This window comes from Notamacropus eugenii, chromosome 5, assembly GCF_028372415.1.
Source record: "Notamacropus eugenii isolate mMacEug1 chromosome 5, mMacEug1.pri_v2, whole genome shotgun sequence".
In the NCBI taxonomy this organism is placed as follows: Eukaryota; Metazoa; Chordata; class Mammalia; order Diprotodontia; family Macropodidae; genus Notamacropus; species Notamacropus eugenii.
In genome coordinates this window covers 56,219,490-56,244,708 of record NC_092876.1, presented here as the reverse complement: position 1 = coordinate 56,244,708, position 25,219 = coordinate 56,219,490, and the positions used below count along the sequence as shown (strand labels likewise).

At 45.9% G+C, this 25,219-nt stretch overlaps 1 protein-coding gene across 1 annotated transcript; it reads left to right on the top strand.

Moving 5' to 3' along the window:
- The first annotated feature begins 440 nt into the window (after positions 1-440).
- SDHB (succinate dehydrogenase complex iron sulfur subunit B) lies at positions 441-24,001 on the top strand. Its single transcript, XM_072609046.1, has 8 exons — positions 441-860; positions 10,400-10,527; positions 13,475-13,560; positions 15,577-15,713; positions 16,963-17,079; positions 18,919-19,020; positions 21,112-21,234; positions 23,773-24,001. The coding sequence occupies exons 1-8, from the start codon at positions 450-452 to the stop codon at positions 23,848-23,850; spliced, it is 1,182 nt and encodes a 393-aa protein (XP_072465147.1). The 5' UTR covers positions 441-449; the 3' UTR covers positions 23,851-24,001.
- The last annotated feature ends 1,218 nt before the right edge of the window (positions 24,002-25,219 follow it).

Below are 25,219 nucleotides of genomic sequence, written 5' to 3'. Positions count from 1 at the left end.
AAGATTGCATGCCATCTCAGGTAGGGAGTAGGGAGAGAGAGGAAAATATCTAAGATATATGGAAGTGATTGCAGAATACTGAAAACAAAAGAAAAAATAAAATTAAAAAAAGGGAGGAGAGAGAGAAACAGAGGGAGAGAGAGATAAAGAGGAGAGAGAAAGAGAGAGAGGAGAGGGAGAGAGCAGACTGGAGGGAGAACCAGGGGGAGGGGTTCTGAAATTCAGAACGGGGGGAGGGGAGGCTATCTTGGAAGAAAGCGTGGGCACAAGGTCAATTACAGTCAGAAGGCGAAGCCGCAGACGAGGAAACATAGTAATCTTTCATTATCACTGGGCGTGGCCAGTAAGAAGTCACGTGACCCAGCCGCGGACATTGACTAGGGGTGCGTGTGAAAGAGAGAAAGAGACACAGAAACTGACAGACTGGGAATCACGGAGGGGGCGGGATAATGGGATTGACAGCGAAACGGAAGGGGCGGGGCAGGCGGAAGCTTGGACCCGCCCTCTGGGCTTCGGTCCCTCCCTTAGTTCTGGATAAGTCCAGCCCCGGCCCAGGCTTTGGGGTTTGCGCCTGCGCTCTGCTTGGCTTTCATTTCCCTCCTCCCATCCCATTTCTAGCTTCCTTCCTCCGTCCTTACACCGGAAGTATCTGCCCGCTCGTAGCGGCTAGGGCACCACCTCTTCCGTCTCGGCGCCACGGTGGCCGACGGGACACTGGAGGGAAGGGAGGTGTCCCGCACGCCCCAGCGCGGGGCGGGGCGAGCGTGACGTCACGGGCCAAGATGGCGGCGGCGGTCGGAGTCTCCTTGAAACGCAGTCTTGTCCCGGGGGTCGCTCTGCTTCCCGGGCTCCGGGTACAGGTGAGGCCCGGCGAGCGGAGCGGACGAGGAGGGCCGGAAGTAGCCCAGGGCAAGAGCCACGGAGCTGGGGGAAGCGCGGGGCGCTGATGGGGCGGCCCCCTCCCCTTAACGTGGGGAAACTGAGGCCTAGTGGGCTGTGGCGTCCCAGGGCCCAGACCCAGCGGGAGGCCTGAGGGCTTCCGGGGGACCTAGAACCGGGAACAGAGAGCTGACAGGGAGCTAGAGTCGGGCGTGTTAGCGCCGAGAGGGGACCTAGAACGCAGGATGTCAGAGCTGGAAGGGCCCTTAGAACCCAGGGTGTCAGAGCTGGGAGGGCCCTTAGAACCCAGGGTGTCAGAGCTGGGAGGGCCCTTAGAACCCAGGGTGTCAGAGCTGGGAGGGCCCTTAGAACCCAGGGTGTCAGAGCTGGGAGGGCCCTTAGAACCCAGGGTGTCAGAGCTGGGAGGGCCCTTAGAACCCAGGATGTCAGAGCTGGGAGGTCCCTTAGAACCCAGGGTGTCAGAGCTGGGAGGTCCCTTAGAACCCAGGGTGTCAGAGCTGGGAGGTCCCTTAGAACCCAGGGTGTCAGAGCTGGGAGGGCCCTTAGAACCCAGGGTGTCAGAGCTGGGAGGGCCCTTAGAACACAGGGTGTCACAGCTGGGAGGGCCTTAGAACCCAGGGTGTCACAGCTGGGAGGGCCCTTAGAACCCAGGATGTCAGAGCCGGGAGGGCCCTTAGAACACAGGGTGTCACAGCTGGGAGGGCCCTTAGAACACAGGATGTCGGAGCCGGGAGGGCCCTTAGAACACAAAGTGTCAGAGTTGGGAGGGCCCTTAGAACACAGGATGTCAGAACTAAGAAGGGCCTTAGAACACAAGATGTCAGAGCTTGGAGGGCCCTAGAACATGCAATGTCAGGAGTTGGGGTAACCTAAGACATACAGTGTCAAAGCTAATTTGTGTTTGAGATCATCTAATATAACCTTCATTTTGCAAATAATTAAGGTGAACCCAACAAGGGAAGGTGATTATTAGTCCAAGGTCATTCCGCTAGCTAAACTGTCAGGGCTATTCCAAATATTACGCTCTTTTCATTGTACTTCCCTCTCTCTCCCTCCCTTCCTCTCTCCTTCTTCCTCCTCCTCTCTCGTCTTCCTCTTCCCCCACACCCCCACTCCCCTCTTGTGAACTTGGGCAGGTAATGAACCTTCCCATGCTTCTCGGAATCTGACATCTGGAAGGAACTACAAAGTCCCATTATCTCCGTCTGTACTTCAGTCTCTCAGGAGATCTGTCAGTTTATCCAGGGGCTGGGTATAGTCTCACAAAAGAGTGAGCATTAAATTAGCTATCAATAATTAACTTCTTGCTCTCTCAAAGAACTTATTTACCAGTTTCTTTGTGATTGCTGACCAAACAGATATGTTCTGCACCTTATTGTTAAGTTGAATTGACTTGATGTCAGTACCCATGAGAATGAGCTCAAGCTCCCTTTCCCTAAGAAGAACAATTTAGGGGGGCATTGTTGCAATCTCAACGTGGCTGTGACATTAGAACCTGCCAGAAGCAACTAAAATGTGTTCTCTGGGTGGAGCTGAGTTTGACTGCTCTGAGAACAGAGAAGAATCTCATCAGCGCTAAGAATGAGGATCTGGTGGCGCCCTCGTTGCTTGGGACTACCTTATTGATGGCAGCTAGTGGATGGATGGCTTGGTGGATCGTGCCCCAGGCCTGGGTTCATATAAGACCTCAAACACTCACTAGTTGTGGGACTTGGGCAAGTCACTTAACTTCTGTTTGCCTAAATCCTCTGGAGAAGGAAATGGACAACAGTTCCAGTATCTTTGCCAAGGAAAGCCTTAAGAAGGTCATGAAGAGTCAGACGTGACTGAACAGTACCATCATTACTGAGAATAATGCAGTTAGCTCCCATTTCCGTAGCACTCTATGAATTGCCAGGTGCTTTTTGCAAACAACTTTGTGATGTAGATAGTGCTTTAATTATCTCTTGTAAAAACCAGGGCTTAGTTGAAATGATTTATTTGCCCACGCTTACGTGGCTGTGAAGTAACCAAACTCTTTGATTTACCAGTCAATCAATAAGCATTTATTAAACACCCACTACATGCACCAGGCTCGGTGCTAAACCTTAGAGACATAAAGACAGAAATCAAGTAGTTCTGCTTATATTCTAATGAAGAAAACATGAACAAATACCAGGATGTACCGGAAAGTAAGCCTTTCCCACCCCCCCAGAGCACTGAGGAGGCTGCTCCTTTCCTGGCTTTGCCTTTGTCCTTCTAGAGTCCTCAATCCAGTTCCCTCACTTCGTTTATCTTTGTATCTACAGGCCTTGTCTCCCCCGGTAGAGTGTAAGCTTTTCCAGGGCAGGGACTGTGGCCTATTTTATACATCTTTTTTTCTTAACATTGTACTTTACACAAAGTAGGTAGATGTTCTGTGCATGTTTGTTTTTGATGGTGATAATCCACTTTGTTCCAGCTCTGTCAGTTACTACCGTATGAGTTTGAGCAGGTCCCTTCACCTTCGTGGCCCTCACTTTCCTCAATGAAAAGTTTGGGCCATGTGATCATTAAGCTTCTTTCTAGCTCTATAACTCTGTTACCTGTGATCTAAAAAGGAGACACCAGAACTGGAATGTGATAGTCTGGAACTGTGGAGAGCAGCTTTTCCTCTTGGGTACCAGTGCCTTCCCACCCCCCAAGGACTTTACACTACACTGTGCTCATCTCTCCATTCTCGGAGCTTAGACAATAGTTTGTATGGCACAACTTAGCACTTCATGATATTTGGTTTTAGGCTTCCAGTTTCCAGGGCAGCTAGGTGGTGCAGTGGATAGAGCACCAGTGCAGGAGTCAGGAGGACCTGAGTTCAAATCTCACCTCAGACACTTCATACTCACTAGCTGTGTGACCTTGGGCAAGTCACTTAACCCCAACTGCCTCATTCTGAGTCATCTCCAGTCATTGTGATGAATATCTGGTCATTGGATTCAGATGACTCTGGAGGTGAAGTGAGGCTGGTGACTTGCACAGCCCTCCCTCACTCAAAACAAAGTCAAGTGCAAGTCATGTCATTATTTCTCTGATGGCATGGTCTTCTTCAGCAACAAGGGACAAACACACACTATCCATTTTCCACCAAGGCTCCAGATCCCTTCACACAGCAACCAGAGTGACCTTCCTACGGACATGACCCTGTCACTCCTTGGCTCACAAACTTTCATTGGCTATTTGTTGTTTCAGTAATAAAATCTGTCACCACCTGAGCCTAGCATGTCTGGCCCAGTCAGTCTCCACCTTTCCTTCCCAACATTATTTCACATTACCCTAATTCTGCACACATTATACATGCGAGCCAAACTGGACTATTGGTTAATGTTCCTTAAACTGGGAGTTTCATATCCCATTCCCATGCATTTAAGGTCATTTCCATTTTCTAGAAGTTTTCTTTCATCAATACCTGCTTCTTTCCCTCATGGTTCATTTCAGGTGCTTTCTTCTCCATGTTGCCTTCTCAAACCCTGCCTCAGCTCCTCGACAGTATGCCAGATCCACATATACCAGCTCAGAGTATTCTCTTCAAGTTTTCCAAGAGTTTTCTTTGGATCTCTTGTTTGCCCTATCATACCCAACTCTGTATTTTACTTATCTATGTACATGTATGTCTTTTCCCCATCCCTCAGTAGGACATAAGTTTCTGGGGTGCAGGAGCTGTCTTTTATATATCCTCTTCAGGCATAGCAGAATACCATGTACACAGTAGACTCCCAAAAAATGCTTGCTTCAGGCATCTCAAACTTGAATCTCCAGTTAGTTACCTTCCAGTCTTCCCATTTCACCAACTCTTTTCCCCTTGCTTCCCAGATGAATAAATCATCTGGATTTAGATAAGAGGAGAAGGTAAAAACTATAAACAGGAGGTTTGTGTTTCAGACCAATTATTAATCTTTTCTTTAAAATTAAATGATAAAATTCCTTGAGAATTGGCATTTTCCTTTATAAGGCTCTTTCCAACTGACTTTTAGGTAGGTACTTGGCAAATATGTGCTGATTAGTCCTACAGAAGAGTCAGTTTGGGGAAGCAGAAAGGTTTTGTTAGTGGAGGCTGGCAGGGTTCAAAATTGAGCCAGATTTTCCAGCTCACTGACAGTGAGCTTTTCCCATTTCCCCACACTCTTCAACACCAATACAAATTGATATTTTGTCTTTCCTCTCCAGATTCCTTATGTTTTTCCAGACTATTGTGGCTAAAGTTCTTGAGAAACATTGTCCAGTCTTTAGCACATCTTGGAACCCACTGTTCTCACTCCCCCAAATCCAGTATCTAAATTATTTTACTACTATCTCTTCTTGTTTTCAGATGTGTCTAGTGAGCACTAATGAACAGTAACCTTGTCTAGTGCAAAGAAGTCCTAGAATTGGGAGACCTGAATTTGTCTCCAGGTTTGGATACATTGACCTTGGGTCAAAGTCAGTGATCCTTCTCATTTCTTCTGAAAATGGGGCCTGCCCTCTGAGATCCTTTTAACTCTAGATCTGTGATTCTGTGCCTCGTGGTCTCCATGGCACCATCCAGCATAAATCAATGACCCTGAAACCTCTGTCTTCTGGCTTTCAAGGAAGGTGGGTGGTGCTGCCTATCTCCAAGGCAGACACCTGAAGGATGACTTTTTGTCCAGTTCATTTGAACACTGATTAAGCCCCTGGGATATGTCAGGCCTAGAGATACGCAAATGAAGCAAAAGAGAAGCAGTGTACACAAAAGCCATTTCAAGGAGGGCAGCGCACTTTGCTTTTTGTGTGGATTGCCAGGGTTAGTTGGGTCTTTGCTCACTTGGTTAGTTTTTACTTAGGTTGTCAAAGAAAGTATTGGGAAGTCTAGAAAAAGGGATTGTTATTCTGTTTGCCCTGCTTTTTGGAGTGCTATTCCTTTTATTACTATTTCTGAGGAGACTCTCAGTTTTTCTACTCAAAAAGTTATTGGTAGATGAGAGTAGTAGCTTAGGTTTCAAAGGACAGACCCAGGGAGAAGTCACAGAGAGACTTATTTAAATACAAGAAACTCACCAGTGATGGTGGAGCTCCCCAAAATGGAAGGGCCACCTCCCAAAGAAGTGCCGGCACTATAGGTGTTCAAGCAGACGCCAGATATGTCAGTTGAAGGAATTCCTGTAATCGGCATGAAATGGGGGTGGCCAAGGCCCCTGCAAGTACTGGGTGTCTGGTTCTAAGCTAACAGGCCTGCCTGTTGCCTTGTGGGATAGACAGGTGACCCACCTGGAATGCACTATGAATGTGATACCACATAAAATTAGACTGGCTCATACTTCTAGTGCTTGAATGTTTTCAGAACAGAGACAGTAACCCTGTGGGGCAAGGCTGCCATTTTACAAATGGTGGAACAAGTCAAGAGAGGCACATTGGAGTGTCAGAGCTGGAAACTTCACTGAGACCCTCGAGGCAGGCCTGCTGCTATTTCTGGTGCCATACTGCCGTTCTCTTCTCTAAACAGCCTCATTTTACTCAGGTCAGTCCAAGTCCCCTTAGCTCAGGAAGCGCAGGAGGTAGCAGTAAAAACATTCAGACTTAAACTCAAAGGTCCTGGACTGGGTCCATGCTATATGATGGTAGGTAAATTACATCAGTGCTCTCAGCCTGTTTCCTTATCTGCAACTCACCACCCGCATCTCTGCTTTTGCAGTCATCTCCTGTTGGGAATGTTCTACCTTTCCCCTTGTTCTTCAAGGTTTCCTGGCTTCCTTAAAGACTTAGCTCAAATCCCAGCTCTGCAGAAGTCCTTTCTTGTCCCCAGCATCTTCCCAGATGCTAATAATACCTTCCCCTCTGAAATTACCTTCTCTTTACACTTGTATAGGTCTTACATGTACCTCATTATTTACCTGTTGTGTTATCTTCCCCAGTAAAATGTGAACACCTTAAGGGCAGGGACTTTTCCTTGCTTTCCTTTGTGCCTTCAGCATTTAGCACAGTGCCTGGTACATGGTAAGTGCTTAATAAATGTTTGTTGATGGATGGACTGAAATGTGCCCAGAGAGGAAAAGGAACTTTCCAAGGTCACCCAGTGAGTCAGTTGTGGACCTGAAACAAGAGACATTTTCTGCTGCCTCAGCCACATGCCCTTTCCATGGCACCAGAGATGACTGGTTTCTTTTTTTCTAAATAGTCTAATGACCTTGAAATTAATTCTTTTTTTTTAAGTATTTTCTTTCCCCCAGTTACATGTAAAAACAATTTTTAACATTCATTTTTAAAATTGAGTTCCAAATTCTCTCTTCCTCCCATTGAGAAGGCAGGCAGTTCAGTACAGGTTATACATATGTAGTCATGCATAGCATATTTCCATATTAGTCATATTGTGAAAGAAAACAGACAAAAAAATCTCAAGAAAAATAAGGTAAAAAAGTATACTTTAATCTATATTCAGACACCATCAGTTCTTTCTCTAGGGCTGGGCAGCATTTTTCATCCTAAGTCCTTCAGAATTGTCTTGGATCATTGTATTGCTGAGAAGAGCTAAGTCGTTCACAGCTCATCTTCCTACAGCATTGTTGTTATATATGTATATAGTACATATCACTTTGCATCAGCTTCTGTAAGTCCAACTTTTTCTGAGATCATCCTGCTCATCATTTCTTATAGCAAAATAATATTCCATCACAATCGCATACCGCAATTTGTTCAGCCATTCCCCAGTTGATGGGCATCCCCTCAATTTCCAATTCTTTGCCACCAGAAAAGAACTGCTATAAATATTTTTGTACATATAGGTCCTTTTCCTTTTTGTTTTTTATCTCTTTTTAGATATAGACCTAGTAGTGGTATATGCATGGTTTTATAGTCCTTTGGGCATAGCTCCAAATTGCTCTACAGAATGGTTGAATCAGTTCACAACTCCACCAGCAGCGCATTAATGCCTCATTTTTCCACATCCCCCCTACATTTCTCATTTTCCTTTTCCTATTTGTCTAATAGTTATGAGGTAGTACCTCAGAATTATTTTAATTTGCATTTCTCCAGTCAGTAATGATTTAGAACATTTTTTCATATGGCTGTAGGTAACTTTAATTACTTTACCTGAAAACTGTTCATATCTTTTGATCATTTATCAATTGGAGAATGGCTCTTTTATAAATTTGACTCAGTTGTCTATATGTTTGAGGAATGAGGCCTTTATCAGAGAAACTTGCTTCAAAATTTCTTTTCATAGTTATTGTCGATAACTGTATCTCCCTCCATGCTATTTCCCCCTCTGTTTATTCTGTTCTTTCTCTCCTATACCTTTTCATCCTCAAAAATGTTTTGCTTCAAACTACTGCCTCGTCCAATCTGGCCTCCCTTCTAATCGACCCTCTGCCCCTTCCCCTCCTGCTTTTGTGTAGGATGAGATAGAGCTGTTATTCCCTGTTTGAGCTAATTCCATGAGAGTAAGGTTCACTCCTTCCCCCTCACCTCCCCCATCTTCCCCTCCACTGTAAAAGCTTTTTCTTGCCTCTTTCATGTGAGATATTTTCCCCTTTCTACCTCTCCCTTTCTCCCAGTGCATTCCTCTCTTACCCTTTAATTTTACTTTTTTAGATATCCTCCTTTCATATTCAACTCACGCCTATGCCCCTGTCTGTTCCTATATATATATATATATTCCTATATATGCAGGAATGTTAACAGTTTAACCTCATTAGGTATCTTGTGGTTTCTTTTTCCTGTTTATTTTTTTATGCTTCTCTTGAGTCTTGTATTTGAAAGTCAGATTTTCTCTTCAACTCTGGTCTTTTCATCAAGAATGCTCAAAAACCCTCTATTTTTCCCCTAAAGGATTATACTCAGTTTTGCTGGGTAGGTGATTTTTGGTTTATAATCCTGGCACCTTTGCCCTCCAGAATATCATTTCAAACCCTCCAGTGCTTTAATGTAGAAGCTGCTAAATCGTGTGTTATCCTGACTGTGGTTCCATGATACCTGAATTGTTTTTTTTATGGCTGCTTGCAATATTTTCTCCTTGACCTGGGAGCTCTGGAATTTGACTATAATATTCCTGAGCATTTTCATTTGGGGATCTCTTTCAGGAGGTGATCAGTATATTCTTTCGATTTCTCTTTTACCCTCTGGTTCTAGAATATTAGGACAGTTTTCCTTGATCATTTCTTGAAAGATATATAGGCCCTTTTTTTAAAATCACAGCTTTCAGGGAGTCCAGTCATTTTGAAGTCACCTCTCCTGGGTCTGTTCTCCAGGTCACTTATTTTTCCAGTGAGATGTTTCACATTATCTTCTACTTTTTCATTCTTTTGGTTTTTACTGTTTCTTGATTTCTCATAAAGCCATTAGCTTCCATTTGCTCAATTCTAATTTTTAAGGAATTGTTTTCTTCAGTGAACTCTTGTACCTCCTTTTTTTCATTTGACATATTCAGCTTTTCAGTGCATTCTTCTCCCCATTGGTTTTTTTGTACCTTTTTTACCATTGGGCCTAGTCTGTTTTTTAAGGTGTTACTTTCTTCAGTATTTTTTTGTATCTGCTTTACCAAACTGTTGACTCATTTTTTTCATTTTTCTTACATCACTCTCATTTCTTTTCCTAATTTTTCTTCTACCTTTCTTACTTGATTTTTAAAATCCTTTTTAAGCTTGTCCATGGCCTGAGACCCATTCACATTTTTCTTGATATAGGATTTTTCAGATATAGGAGCTTTGACTTTGTGTTTTGATCTTCCTTGTCACCATAGTAATTTTCTGTGGTCAGAATTTTTTTGTTTGCTCATTTTCCCAGACTATTACTTGACTTTTAACTCTTTATTAAAGTAGGGCTCTACTCCCAGGGTGGAAGGTGCGCTGTTCCAAGCTTCAGGGCTTTTGTGCAGCTGTTTTCAGTTCTTCCAATGTGGAGAGGCATTTACTACTCTCCTGGCCTGTGCTCTAAGCTGTGAGGGGACCACAAGCACTCATTTCTGCCCTGGAACTGTGAGGAGGGTCCCAGCTCCATTGCAGCCTGCAGGCTCTAGTGTGCTAGTGCTCCTTGTCCTGGGATTTCTACCCAGATCTGAGTATAGGCAAAGCAACAGAGTCCTGCCCCCAGTTCCAGCAAAGAGACCCCTGTAATCTCTTTCTGAGCTGCTGCTGCTACAAATTCAGTAACTCCCAAGGCCTGCTCCTGGTTTGCTGGGGCCTGGTCTGTGCTAACATGGCCTACGCTGAAGTGAGTTCCAGTCTCACACAGGTGTGGCAGACCTTTCCTGCCAACCTTCTAGGTTATCTTTGGCTGGAAAAATTATTACACACTAGCCTTGTATGGATTCTGCCACTACAGGAATTGTTTTGTGGCATTATTTAAAGGGGTTTGGGGGAGAACTCAAGCCAGTCATTGCCTTTTCTCTGCCATCTTAGCCTCGGCTCCTCCTGGCTTTTTAATTTTTAATCCCAGTAGTAGAATTTAGAATAATATCTCTTGTGAAACAGTTCATTATCGCATGTTTGGCAAACTGTTTATTCCTACTTCTTTGATTTCTTTCCCCTCACATCAGGCATGCCGAGGGGCCCAGACAGCAGCTGCTGCAGCTCCCCGCATCAAGAAATTTGCCATCTACAGATGGGACCCAGATAAGCCTGGAGAAAAGCCCCGAATGCAGACTTATGAAATCGATCTGAACAAGTGAGTGGCTGGGTCCACAACAGGGTTTGGAAGAATAGGCAATGTTCTGGTGATGGGATTGGTGGTTAATTCAAAACCACAGTACCAAATGGGAAAAATCTACAGAAATGGCCTCCAAATGAGACAACTTTATTATGAGATTACGCTTGTGATATGAGCTCCTAATCAATATGTTCTCATCAGACTTGTGTGTTTATGTCTCCAGGGTTACACTTTCTCTCAGGTCATGTACACTCTGATGTAACAGTGAAGGACAACTTTGAGGAACTAAGGTATCTCTGAAATCATAAGATCACAGATCTGGAATTAGCAAGTTCCTCTTCCTGGGGAATGTTCATTCCCTTTAGAGATCATCGGCTCCAGCCCCTCCCTGCACAACAGAGAATGCCCTCTCTGTTGGTCCCAGACTCTCCCACTCAGCTTCTGCATAAAGACCTCCAGTGGGGAGCCTTTGGAGAAGGACATTCCTCTTTGGAACATCTCCATGGGTTAGAAAGCTTGTCCTGAATGGAACTGAGCTCTGGCTCTCTGAAACTTCAGAGCTTAGATTTGAGAGCCTCCAGCCCAGTACATCCCATATGCCCCCTGGTTCTGCCTCTGGGGCCAAGCAGAACAAGTCTGTCCCATCCTGTGCACAACACCCTGAAGATAGTGAGCATGCCCTCTTCCATCTTCTCTTGTGCAGGCTGAGCTAAACCTCTGCATTTCCTTTGACTGATTTTCCTACACAACATACTCTCAAATCCTTTGACTTTCTGATTGTCCTCATCTAGGCAAATTGTATTTTGTTCCTTTCCTTCCTAAAACGTGACCCCCACAGCTCAGCTGTGCTTTTTTGGTTGACCTGTCGCCATTCTGACTCATTGAAGCATCTAGTCCACCAATACCCCTCATAGCTGCTTCATGCATATTGTGTAGCCACACGTCCTGGTACAAATCATGAAGACATCACTGAAAAGGAAGGTGGTGTTGGTGCTACCAGGTTGACACTAGGGTACGCTTTTAAAACCCACAAGCTTTAGATGGGAGGTTCTTGGCTTCACATGCAGTCTTACTCTTTTTGGTCCTTTTGGAAATGTTCATCTTCTGCTGTCAAAGTAATGATTAAAAAAAAATTCAAGAGAGATATGGTGGTTTGGGACCCATTTTTGTTTTGGAAGGACATACCTTATCCAGGTGAAGATTGGGGATGGGGAAATGGGGTAGAAAATATGCTTGTTAAGGCAATCAAGGTGTCAGGGTGGACAGAGAACTTTGGGTGAAGATCACAAGCGAGAGAAAGAGTAGCAGTCTTATCATGTGGGCATATCACACCGTGCCAACGTGGAGGAATACAGGAAGCAGATCACATGCCTGTCATGGTGATAGCATGCTGGGGGTCGGGGGACTTGGGGTCAGTTATCCTGCTATCTGAGGGAGTACTCTGCCAAAACACAGAGCACTGAATCATGCTTCCATTGTGTTCAGTAACTTAAGAGTTACATTAGACAGTAGACACCTCATCTCTGCTGCTGCAACTGGTTGGATGGGCCTGGCTGGAAACCACGTTTTGAGTGGAATGTTAATAAACTGTCTTCAGAATTGATCAGCTAATAAACTGCATCTAGAAAAGGAAAACCAAAGTGAAGAGTTGGGAAACCACGTCATCTGAGAAACTGGCAGACAGTTTTAGCTTCACTGTGAGGAGTTTCATGGTAATTGTTCAGTAATGGGAGGCACTGCCTGAATTAGCAAGCCCTCCAATGGAGTGTGTGCAGATGAGCCAGATGAGCATGAGTCAGGTTTGGGGGGGCAGGAGTCCCTGCACTGCCTGGGAGGGGAGAATCTTTCCAGCTTGTGAGATTGAAAAACAAACAGGAGAAGACGCTGAATGAAGCAAGCAGATCCAGGAAAGCAAAGTGATGATAAAAACAGGAACACCTAACATCTGAATAGCTCCTACTCTGTCCCATGCTGTACTCATTCGGTCCTCATAACCTGGGGAGGAAGGTGCCCTTCTTATGTCCATGTTACAGATGAGGAAACTGAGGCTGAGAGGTGAAGTGACTTGTCCAGAGTGACACAGCTAGTAAGCATCTGAGGCAAGATTTGCACTCAGGTCTTCCTGTCTCTGGACCAACGCTCTGTCCATGGGCTACCCCAGCTGCCCAATATACAGAGTGATGACATTACTATCAACCAAAAGAGCCAAAATGGACCTGAATGTGGAAAGATTAGGGTGAGCAGTCTTGGTCCTGCAGAAGAGAGGAGGGAGGCGGAGGAGGAGGAGGAACTGGAGGGAGAGGGCTCTGCCTTGCCAGACTGTTTGTCTCTGTTCCTTAGGGAAGGGGCAGTGTCCAGAAGTAACTGAGGTGAAAACCAAAGGTTCCGACAAAACGATTAGATGATCCTCCAAGATCTTTTCTAGTTGAAATTCCACGATCCTTAAATTTTTAGTGGTCACCTCCTAGAAATAGGATCTGAAATTTAAAATGGACTGTTTGGAGAACCTTTGAAGTTCTGGCTTTTTAAAAAAGAGTTTATTGCAGTAAACATAGTCTTTACTAAACTGAATAATTTCATTGTATATACCACTTAGTGTACCTTTTTGGAAATAAAATTAAAGCAGCTGCTTTGTAAATAACCATTTATAAAAAGCTGTTTTAGTGAATTTACTGTCTAGGTTTTTATTCTTTAAAATAACAATAATTTAAGTAATCTGATTCTTTCGCATTGTTTTCTATAAATGTGCCTGGTATATTCCATACAGGACCGAGCTTAATGTTTATGATCTTGTACCCTCCATATCCTAATATTAGTTCCAGTGGAAATGAGGAGGGAGAAAAAATAAATCTCTACTCAACAAATATTTACCCAGAAAACAAATTATATGTTAAAGTTTATATTTATGGCAATGTGGAATAGACTAGCTAAACTTTCTGAAAGGGTTTTTTTCCTCCCTTAACAGATGTGGCCCGATGGTGTTAGATGCCTTGATCAAGATAAAAAATGAGATGGATGCCACGCTGACCTTCCGAAGATCATGCCGAGAAGGTAAATGTTTCCTCACTTTGCAAGATAGGACCAGTCAGGATGGGGCTGATGGGATTTCTTTAAGGGGATTCTCCTCTCCCTTGGCCACTCCTTCTCCTGGTGATGATGTTCAGAATCAATGGGTCACTTTCATTGAAGAGTGCAAGTTTGGAAATGAACAGTGGCTTGCTGAGGCTGCAGAGACAGGACAGATGTCTGAATGGGTCTGTTGGTTTATTCTAATATTTAAGGAAATGTATGTCCTGCAAATGTTTTTCTATATTCAAATGGGTAAGTAACTTTAAGTAATTATCCCCTGGACAATTCTTCAGAGACATGAAAGTAAGTTCAGGCCATTTGACAAAAAAGCAAAAACCAAAAAACCAGACCCCCCAAAAAATTAAGGACTTTGCCTAATTAGAAACAGATCTGTCATGGCCAGAATCCCTGTGAGTTTCATGAGCTGGTTTTTATGAACCTGATCCCTGGAAAGCTCCTTCCATGGGCATCATAGTGAAAGGAAAGAATTCTGGGACAGCTACAACAGTGTAAATAAAGGTAGTGCTGAAAGGAGGCAGCCTCAGACCAATAGCACTGAACAGTGTGATGCTCCCTGTCTAAACTAAGGTCTTTGCCCTTCTTCTCTGCTAATCTTGATAAACTCCAAAAGTGGAGGGGGATACACAGTCAGATGCAAACTTTTGAGTGGGAACGATAGCCTGTTTTCAAGGAAAGTACTGTGCAGGAGGGTTGAAGTTTGTGTGTTGGACAGCAAGTATCTACAGCAAAACAGAGTAATGAAAAAAACATGTTTTAGGCTGGGGGAATAAGGATCTGAGTCTGAGTGGCAGTTCTGCTACTTAGCACCTGTGTAACCTATATGCTCTGCCCTGGGTGAGCTCTTAGCAGGAGGATTGTGTGCAATCCTTAAATGGGAGAGCCTGCAGAGACCAGAGCCACCAGGATAGGGAGGATCAATCTGCAGAATCACATCTCCTAAGAATATTGTGAAGAAGCTGTGGGTGCTTAATCTGAAGGAAAATAGAGGGCTTTAGACTGGGAGGGAGTAGCCTGGGAGCTAGCTGTCAACAACGGGGGAAGGGGTGTAAGAGTTACAAAAGAATCAATGGAGGCTTGATGTCAACAAAACTTCCAAGAGGGAATGGAGCTCCTCCTGGGGGTCTTCGAGCAAAGGCTGGGGGCAGGAGGATTGTAGCAGGCATTCTTTAAAATACTTTGTCAATATGTGCCAGTATTTTTCAGTAGAACAAATTCCCAGACACACCTACTACATAGAGGGCCTTCATGTGGAGGTCTGAGCGGCCTGTGTCAACTGAACAAATCCCTGTGGGGAGCATATTGACTTAGAAAACATCTGGGCTGCATTTTTATTTGTATTTTCTAAATTAATTAATATTTGTTACATTTTCCAGTTTGATTTTAATCTGTTTCCTCCCTTGCTGCACAAGTTTCATGTTTGTGGCTTTCATTGGCTCTGAAGTGCCTTCCAGCTCTGAGATTGCCAAAGATAATTTTTGCCTCTGGAGCCTCTAGATCCTCATCTGTAGAACAAGGGGTTTGGACCAGGTGGCTTCTGAGTTCCCTCTGTCATGTTGTGGGATATGCTCTAAGGCTCTTCCTAGCCGTGACATTCTGCATCTTGTGTTCTGTGATGATAAGCTCTGGGCTCTGATCTTCCTTTTGTTGGTGTCTTATCTGTACTTACTACATTGTAAGAATGAACCTGGCCTTATCCAAACTTCTGAACACAGTTCTTTACACGCTGTAGGCACTAATAATTTTTGTTATATTATATTGTGGTGAGTTACCCATTGGACAAATTGCTTCTTAATGAGTTTAGTTCATCGTTCCTCCTTTGAAAGCCAGTGACCAGGAGATATCCCCAAACCCTGCAGCACGTGGTGTTTCACAGAAACAAGGGAGAGGGTGGCTGCGCTGATCTTGCGGGCCTTGGGGGCAGTGTGAGGGTGGCCACCTGAGGAATGGCAGTGAGCAGCTGGGCTCTGTCTCTCTTAGGCATCTGTGGTTCCTGTGCAATGAATATCAATGGGGGCAACACGCTGGCCTGCACCAGAAGAATCGACCCCAACCTCAGCAAAGTCTCCAAAATCTACCCTCTTCCTCATATGTATGTGATGAAGGATCTCATCCCGGTGAGTCCTGCCCACCTTCCTTACTCTCCTCTGGTGGTGAGTGCCCAGAGCACTTCCCTGCTTCCAGGCTCTCCAGCCTGTCATCCTCCATATAACCGCTGGAATGTCTTCCAAAGACATGAGCCTGACCCTGTCACTCATCTGCCAAAGAGTTGTCAGTGGCTTCCTGTTGCCTCTGAGATGGAACAAGAGTCCTCCCTTAGCCTCCCAAAGCCCTCCATAATCTGACTCCAGCCCCCTCCCCGCACCGACTTTATATCATTCCTCTTCATATGCTCTGCATTTCCACTCAGGAAGCTCACTCCCTGTTCCCCAGATCTGCATCCCATCCACCCTCAATCTGCCTGCCTCTGGACCTCTGTGCGGCATATGCTTCTTCCTTCCCTCTGCCTTTCCAGTCCCAGCCCAGGCACTGTCTGCTGACATCCTCCTCTTTCTGTTTTCTCTTTGCACGTGGGTGCCCTGCTTTTAGAACAGAAGCGCCTTGAGGGCAAAGGCTGCTTCATTTTTGTTTCTGTGACCCCGGCACCTAGAGGTATGCTTTGTATCCAGCAGAGGCTTAATAAATGAGCTGCATTGGTTTTCTCCACTAAAAGAAAACTCCTGACTGAGGGACAGAAATTCTAGGATCTAAGGGAATGTTGCCTGGAAGGAGAAAATAAGCCACAAAACCCAGAACGTTGTCCAGAACCCCTCAGTCTGGTTGGGTTGTGGAGGAACCACAGACCTTCCCCTTGGATAGCCAGCGCTTTTCCTGGAAATAACTGGTTCTGACCCCAGAGAAGCTACAGGGCTTTGTGTTCTCCCACCCTCCTAGGTTTGACCTGCCAGTTGGTGGCAGGGAGATCAGGGGAGTGGAAGACTTGGACGTCAGTCAGAGAAGGCCCAGGAAACCCGAGTGCTGTGAGGTGGCACCGTGGTGCATAGATCCCTGGGCCTGGGGTCAGGAAGATCTGAGTTCATATCTAATCTCAGACTCACTCTAGCTGTGTGACCTTGAGCAAGTCTCTTCTTTGCTGTCTGCCTCAGTTTCTTCATCTGTAAAATGAGGATAAGAAGAGCATCTCCCAGGGTTGTTGTGATGATCAAACAAGTTAACATTTGAAAAGAGTGTAGTAGCATGGTTCTTGGCATATCGTGGGTGCTTAATGAAGCCTTGTTCCCTTCCCGCTCCCCCCACTCACCACCCTCATTCTTCTGAGATGTGACCATGGGATTTAATTCATTTATTTCTTGCTCTCTTTCTCAGGATCTGAATAACTTCTATGCTCAATATAAATCCATTCAGCCTTATTTGAAGAAGAAGGATGAATCCAAGGGAGGGAAGGAACAGTATATTCAGTCCATAGAAGATCGAGAGAAGCTGGTACTGTTGTGTTGAATATTTTGTTTGGGGTGGATTGGGATCTTTGGTTAGTGCTTTGGTTTTGAGGTGGGCTCATGATTGCTTTTTAGGATTGCTGTTGGCAGCTCTAGATCATGGGGCAAATGCCCGTGATCTTTCAAAAAGGCAAAGACTCAGAACCAGACTTTGGTCGTCCATCCTTTTCTTGGTCTAGAAAGGTCCCAGGACACCCAGTGAGTCTCAGGCTGGAGGCCAGGTTTTGATTCAGGGAGATGCTCAGAAGCCATTCCACAAGCTCGATGCTGGTGAAACAAGGCCAGCTAGTTCTTGTGGGTGTCTAACTTTCATGGTGTTGCTCATGCCCCAGGAGCATCCCCTTTCATAAAGCCAGTGGTAGTTGCAGGGCCCGGTCACCGAGCGCCTCTAGTGGGCTCCCTGGCAGCTGTCAGTCAGCAGTGTGTCATTGACTCATCGTCCCTGCCAGTCACATAAGTGGTCTTCCACAGAAGTGATGCTCAGCGGTTTAAATACCAAAGCCTTTTCCCTTTATTTTAATCATTTTCAACAAAGATCTTTCTAAAATACACCCTACACCTCCCTGCCTTAACCAGAGTATACTAAACAGTGCTTAAAGGTCATTGTTCTGATTGGGCACTCTCTCTTCTTGCTGACCAGCTTCCTTGGTGACTAGAGCTGCCATTGTAGCCCCCCTCCTCAGTTAAGGTGGGCTGAATCCAGCTAACCTAGGTTGTTAGACTTGCGTCTAAATTGAATCAAGTTGTAAGAAAATGGTCTGTGGGTGTCTTCCAGGAAATGAGGGGTGAGAGTGTGAGTGCACCAGCCATCTGACAGCTGACTTAGGGGGTCAGAGGACTTTTTCACTTCCTGGTTGTGAAGGGGAGGGTGTGAGGGCGGTTCCAGATGGTAAAGGTTCCTGGAAGTCTGACCTCCTGGTGAGGGGAAGCAGTGAAGGGTGCTTGGCCGTCCTTAGATACTCCTGGAGACCAAGAACCTAGGGATCTATCTAGTTCTAACTTCACACAAGTAAGTCTGGGAAACAGCTCCCTTCCTCTCCGGTGTTCTGATTTGTAGAAACCTAAAAGCTTAGAACGGAGCTGGAAGGGAACTTGAAGGTCATCTGGTCCACTCCTCTCATTCAGCAGCTAGGGGGCACCATGGTACACAGAGCACTGGGCCTGGAGTCAGGAAGGCTCATCTTCACAAGTTCAAATCTGGCCTCAGACACCAACTGTGTGACCCTGGGCCAGTCACTTCACTCTTTTTGCCTCTGTTTTCTCATCTGTAAAATGAACTGCAGAAGGAAATGGCAAATCACTCTAATATCTCTGTCAAGAAAAACCCCCAGTGGGGTCATGAAGAGTCAGACATGACTGAAAAACAACAAAAAGGAGCCTTTAAAGAAATCAAGGCTCAGAGAAAGGAAGTTATTTTGTCCAGCATGACAATCCCCATGATTCCCCATCATCTTCCCCCTGTTCCTGTGGGCCTTGAGGGGCTCACATGGATGTCTTAGCTGGGATCATCTTAGTTTTTTGTGTTTATAACATATGTGAGAGAAGCCAGATGTCATGGAGAGAGATGTTCTTGCAGTTGAAGTGAGCTGGGTTCAGATCCTTCTCCCCGTATCACTGGTGACCCTGGGCAAGGCTCCTGACATCCCAGTGCTTTGGCCAACTCTATGACTGGATTGTAGAGAAGGCTCCAGCAGCATCAGTGAGGGAAGGTTCCTCTTCTGGGAATTCCCTGCCCAGACCAAAGATATCCCAGATTTAGCCTTATCCCCATCCCTGTCCCTTAAAACACAGCACCTTAAGAGAAATCTGTCTTTACTCTCCTCAGGATGGGCTGTACGAGTGCATTCTCTGTGCCTGCTGCAGCACCAGCTGCCCTAGTTACTGGTGGAATGGAGACAAGTACTTGGGACCCGCCGTCCTCATGCAGGTAAGGTGTGGCCCCATGGTATCCAGAGGCCCAAGAGGATGGTGAGTCGGTGTGGGCAAAGTAGCCGATTAAGAGTCCTTGGTGCCCAGGCTGCTCTGTTCATTGTTGAGCATGGGATCCATTTGGGTGTCTGTTTCCCCGCCCCACCCCCATCCCTTCAGTAGATTGGACTTCATCTTCACGTTCATGGAGTTAATTGAGGATGGTGCCTGAGTTACCATGGGATCTTCTCCCAGGTAGAGAACCATGTATGAGAAAGGAGAGAGGAGAGAGAATTATTGTGTGAACAAATGAATGAATTTTACTTTCTTTACACCATGCTGAACACCGTACCCATCAGAAGTGTTCACTTTGGTGCTGAGAATGCACAAAGGCAGGAAGCAAGCTCCTTGGCTCAGGGGCTCAGGAGCCAGCAGGAACAGGGGTGGGGTGACCTGAGCCACAGGGAAGGGACGGGGTGGCACAGCAGAAAGCCTGCAGACAGCAGGAAGGTTTGAAAAGGAAATACTCTGATAAGAAAAGTCATCTTTCTACTCTCCTCCAGGAGGGCCCTGGCTGCCAGGGCTCTCAGAGCCCTTCATGGTGGTGTGGTGATTTTCTCCATTGCAGATTTCTGATCATGGCATGCATACCACCATCAGGTTCAGCTGCACACACAGCGATCTACAATAAGTTCCCTTGTGCAGTTGGCTGGATGCCAACCTGCTTTGCTGACTCTGGCTTCTCCCCCATTTCTGTCTGGTGGTTTTCAGGGCCTTACTGGAACAAGCCTGTGTGAGAAGTTCACCCCCATGGGAGAGGCGACCTCTAGCACTGAGTGAGGGTTTTAGTTTGAAGACAGAAATCCAGGCAGATCGGTTGGTCGGGGCTACTGGAAACAGTCAGATTTGGGTTTGGCTTTTTTTTTAACCTTACACCATATGGAGAACTCACAGGAGAGAACTCAGGGCTTTATTGTTTCTGTGCAAACATCTGGTGTGGCTAGATTTGCTGTCAAGATGTTTCACACACCCCGTAATGCCCAAAAAGCAAATATTTTTTCTTAACCAAAACAGAATTAACTTGGTGGTCACCTAGCCTCAAACCTGAATGTGGCCCCAAAGGGTCACATATCCAAAGATATGTTTCGCCTGGGGCTCTGGCCAGACAGTCTGAGCTGATGGGGAGTAAAAAGATCTCACTTCTTGTCATATTCAGAACAATCTGGCAAACCTGATTATTGCTGAATCTGTCCCATGTGTCAGCTTCTCTCCAGACCTGTTATAGGCTGGATGTGCCAGTTGGTCATCTCAAGTAGACTTTTCTTTGGATCTCTTTGTTCACATCCTTCCCTGTGCCTGACATGAACTCTCTTCCTTTCCTTTAAGACCCAGCTTAGCTGCTCCCTCCTCCCAGAAGCCTCCTTGGCCACCATCAGTCCCTTCTCACCCCAGAGCAAAACTGCTTTCTCCCTCCTCGTATATCTCATAGCATAATTACTCCACTAGTCCTTCTCCATCTTCAGACTGTAAGCCCTTTTGAGAATATGCGATGTGCCTCCCTTGGTAAAGTTGTTAATGTCAGATTTCATTATTACCTCCCCACCCCCACCCCGGGCTTTGCACAGATAAGTGCTTAATAAATGTTGATTGAAGTGAATCAAGGATTTCTATCAGACATGCCTGTTCTGGGCCAAACAAGCTACCACTGGAGAGAAAATTGTAGCTGTTTTCTTCCCTCTGTCCACTTCTAGTCTAGCTAGGGAGATAAGAATGACGTTCAGGACAGACAGGTCACAGCTAGACTGACTGTGTGAGGTCTTTGGTAGCCATGGGAGGTCCAAAGAGAGCCGAGCTCATGGTACCTGGGGAGGCTTCTCAAAACCTTTTCAGCTTCCTCTTGTGCCTTGGTTTCCCCATTAGACTGCAAAGTCCAGGAAGGCAGGGGCTTTCTTTTTCTTATTTGTAGCCCCAGCACATTTATAAACGTGGATTGGTTTGAAATGGGGGGGGTGGACAGGCCAGCAGACCAGAGATAACCTTTCAGGCTGATGCCCCAGATGGCTGCTTCCTTCCACCTTCTGGCCATGACCAGCGGGTTCTCTTTTTCTAGGCCTATCGCTGGATGATTGACTCCAGGGACGACTTCACAGAGGAGCGGCTGGCCCAGCTACAGGACCCATTCTCTTTGTACCGGTGTCACACCATCATGAACTGTACCAGAACCTGCCCTAAGGTATTCAGTGCTCTGGGCTGGCAGCATTGTCTGACCTTTCTTTTTCCCGTAGCGGGAGTGGGCTCCAAAGGCTGTTGAGGCCTTCGATTCATTCAGCTGTGGGCCCACAATGCAGTGAGTGACGGTGAGACGGGGTATCCAGGTTAGAAAGGACACTGATCCTCCAGAACTGTGGTCTTCCTTCCCTTTCCCTCACCCAGACTTAGCCAGGCATCTTTGCTGTCTTCCCGATAAGTAGTCAGGACCATTCCGCTTTACCCAAAAAAAGTCAGATCAAGTCAGTACGCATGGAAGCCATGCTAATTGCCAGAGAGACAAATACAAGCAGAAGGAAAGATGATCCCTGCCCTCAAAGACCTTATGTTCTACTGGGTGAAGATGGCCCATGAGAGGGTGAAGGATGGTACAGAGTCCTGAGAAGAATCCTCAGCACAGCCTGGCCATGAACAAGACAGGGTAGAGAGAAACAATGAAACCATGGCTTGAAAATGGAAATGGAATGCATGTGCTCGCTCCCTGGAGAGAGCCACCAAAATTCTACATATGAGAGGGAAGCTGGGGTTTGGGGGGGCTGATTGTTTTTAAGGACAGTGTGGGAAACTCTCTCCACACATTCAGTCTGCAGCTCCTCTGTAACGGAGAGCCTTGACCACCCTGAGCCCAGGTCTCCCAGACCCCACAGCCAGCCTCCTCTGCCAGTCACACTGCTGTTGTCAGGGACAGAATCTTACTGTCCCTGGTTAACCCAGAGGAGTAGAGAAGCAAGGAGTACCCAGACATAGCTTCCAGAGAGTCTTAGAAAACTAGAGCTGGGAGGGAGCTGAGCCAGCCTTGACATCCTCCCACTGTGTCCCCATGGGCATCATGTCACCTCTCTGGGCCTCAGTGTCCTTATCTGTATCTAGATTATTTCTAGATTATTTCAAAAGGCCCTTCGTCCTCCTGATCTATGATGCTAGGTCAGCTGCCTTAATTTACAACCTTTGAAGACTGAGGAATTGTCCAAGGTCACACCAAGTTTTTTGGCCAAGCCAGAACTAAAAGTCTGATCTCCAACCCTCACCCAGTGCTCCTTTCCTCATGGGGGCTTGAATTATGCCTAGTCAACATGATTACAGGTCACGTTTTTTTGGTTTGGTTTAAATGTAATTCACTATCCCTTCTTTTTGTCCATATAAAAGACTAGTGAGCTGAGGTTCTATGCATGCCATCTTTTCAAAAGAGATCCCAGTTTCTGATTTGAGACACTTGAGATTCATGCATTGGCCTTTTCAAAAGGAATTTAAGAGAGGGAGTGAGGTGGACTGGGAGTTGGTCCCAAGCCAGGAAGACTTGGGTTCAAGTCCCACCTTTGTGACCTGGATAGAATCGATTCTATCACTCGATCACACGTTTCTAAACCTCTTAGGACCTGCAGGAAATTCTGTAAGATCATAAACTACAGAGAAGGTACCCATCTACCTTGGGAGAAGAGCTCACTAAGCTTTCCCTATGCCAGTGGAATCAGAGGTTCAGACACTAACAAAAAGGAATCCTCAGCTTGAAAGGGACTTACTTACTAAGCACCCGTGTATGCCAGGAGAGGGGTGTTGGGGATAAAAACAAAACCAACCCCTGCCCTTGAGGTGCTTTCCTTCTCCAGGGGAAGGGTAGAGGCAGGAAGGGACACAGGATTTTTCTTCTAGGCCTTGTCACCAGCCCCCCAGCTTTGTAAGTCTTGCTCTGAATTCATCTTTGAGGCACTGAGCGCTTTCTCTCTAGGGGGAAGAAAGGGGGGGGAATGTTTGACTCAGCTCCAGTGATTTCCTTGTGCAGAATTGCCAGGCATGGACCAGGTTTCTCCTCTCTCCCGTTACTGCTTCAGAAGCCTGGCCATTATGGGACTGGCCGGAAGGCTAGCTGATGCCAGTGGTTGTCTTGGGAAGGCTTCCAAAGCTCCAGGGACCTCTGTCGTGCCTGAAACGTGGCTGGAGTCTTGCTTCTGGTAGTGTCCATCCAGTGAAGGCACATATCTGCCATCTTTCTGTTCATCTCTTGGCATCTTTCAGTCCAAGCTTGGCTTTTAACCATTTTATTTTGGTTCGAATCTGAACCTGGACCCAGGCTGGTGTGCCAGGACCCAGCATCCCCGGTAGGGATGCCAAAAGCAAAATGAAAATGAACCATACCTACCTAGTGTTCACAGTCTCCAGTGTGGGGCACCCAAAGCCTGAACCAAGACTAGCACCTGAGGCCATGCAGAGGGGGAAAGCACTCACCAGGGAGGGGCTCAGGCCTTCACTGCTCTTCCCAAGGTTCTCGACTCTCCTGAGAACTTTGTGCTAGGCTATATCTGGATCCATGCTGAGTCAGGCCAGATGAAAGAGCACAGGTTACGTGGCCCCCGGAGGGCCACCTGCTGACATCGGTGGCTTAGCGGAGCCGGCTGTACGTCCATACCGCCGTTGTGGCAGCAGAAGAAATTGACCAGGGGCTCGAGGTCTCGAGTCAGCACTGGTGGGATCGCTTCATGTTCTGCTTCTGTTCTTTCCCCGCCAGGGACTGAATCCAGGAAAAGCAATCGCTGAAATCAAGAAGATGATGGCAACCTACAAGGAGAAGAAAACACTTGCTTAGCTGTCTCCTGCCTTTTCATGAAGTGTAGCCCCACAGAGCTGAACCTAATTTATGTCTGATTGGACTTCAGGGTCCTGTTCTTTCATGAATGTTGCATGTCCAATGACAATTTCAAGAGGTAAATAAAGAACATACTACTTTATTAACAAAACTGTCCTGAGGCCTGGCTCTTTTCAAGCTGTGGAATACAGTTGAGGGGAGAGGGGTGAGCTTTTGTTCTATGCTCCAGGTGGATCACACATGCCCCAGAGAAAAGGGGGGAGAAAGCCCTCAGGTGGCTTGGTGGATAGCCTAATGGGCTTGAAGTCAGGAGGTCCTGAGTTCAAAACCCCTGGCTCAGACACTTACTAGCTGCGTGACCCTGGGTAAGTTGCTTAAATTTTGGAAGTCAAGGGGATGTCCATCAATTGGGGAATGGCTGAATAAATTATGGTATATGAATGTAATGGAGTACTATTGTGCCATAAGAAATGATGAACAAGAAGACTTCAGAGAGGCCTGGAAGGACTTATATGACCTGATGCTGAGTGAAAGGAGCAGAACCAGGAGAACTTTGTGCACAGCAACGACCACAGTGTGCGAGAGTTTTTTCTGGTAGACTTGGAATTTTGTAATAACGCAAAAACTTCTTATAAAAAAAAAAAAATCCCAAAGGTGGTTCTCAAGGCAAAATGCCTTCCACACTCAGAGAAAGAAATATGGAAGTCATTCACAGAATGTAGCAGATCATGTTTGTGTATGTGTGTGTGTTTGTGTATCATGTTTTGATTTGTTATATGATTTCTTTCATTTATTTTAGTCTGACTACATAGCATGACTATAGTGAAAATGTACTCAATAGGAAAGTATATGTAGAACCTATACAGAATTGTATGCAGTCGTGGGGAGGGAGGGGGGTAGTGGGGGGGGTAGGTGTGGGGGGGATAAAATCTCAATTGTATGGCAGTGATTGTTAAACATTAAAAAATAATAAAAAAAATTAAAAAAGAAAAAAAAAAAGAAAAGGCGGGGGAGGTCAAAGCACCAGAAGATGCTAGAGTGATGTCTGCCATGAATTGTTTAAAGGCTACAAGGGCCTCTTTTCTGCCTTTGGAGAAGTGGTTTTAGAACATTAGCACAGAACTATGATCCAGGGCCCCTGTGACCTCCCTAAGAGTTATTCAGATTCCAAAGAATGTTCAAAAAGCATGCAAGACAGACTCGTTGCTGAGAATGAATGTTATTTCGCATGCTACAGTTACTGACTAAAAGACATCTAAACAGAAGTAGGGGGTCTGAAGTGAATGGGGAGATGGATTGAGATTAGAAGCTTGGCCCCCAAATTATCATCTCAGACATTCTAGATATCCCTCCATAGGAGTAGCTAGAT

Bases quoted from the DNA above. Each gene is read 5' to 3' on its own strand.
- SDHB (XM_072609046.1), top strand. From the start codon at position 450: ATGGGATTGACAGCGAAACGGAAGGGGCGGGGCAGGCGGAAGCTTGGA. The intron at 13,561-15,576 runs GTAAATGTTTCC...TGTCTCTCTTAG, and splicing joins CCGAAGATCATGCCGAGAAG to GCATCTGTGGTTCCTGTGCA. The intron at 15,714-16,962 runs GTGAGTCCTGCC...TCTCTTTCTCAG, and splicing joins TGATGAAGGATCTCATCCCG to GATCTGAATAACTTCTATGC.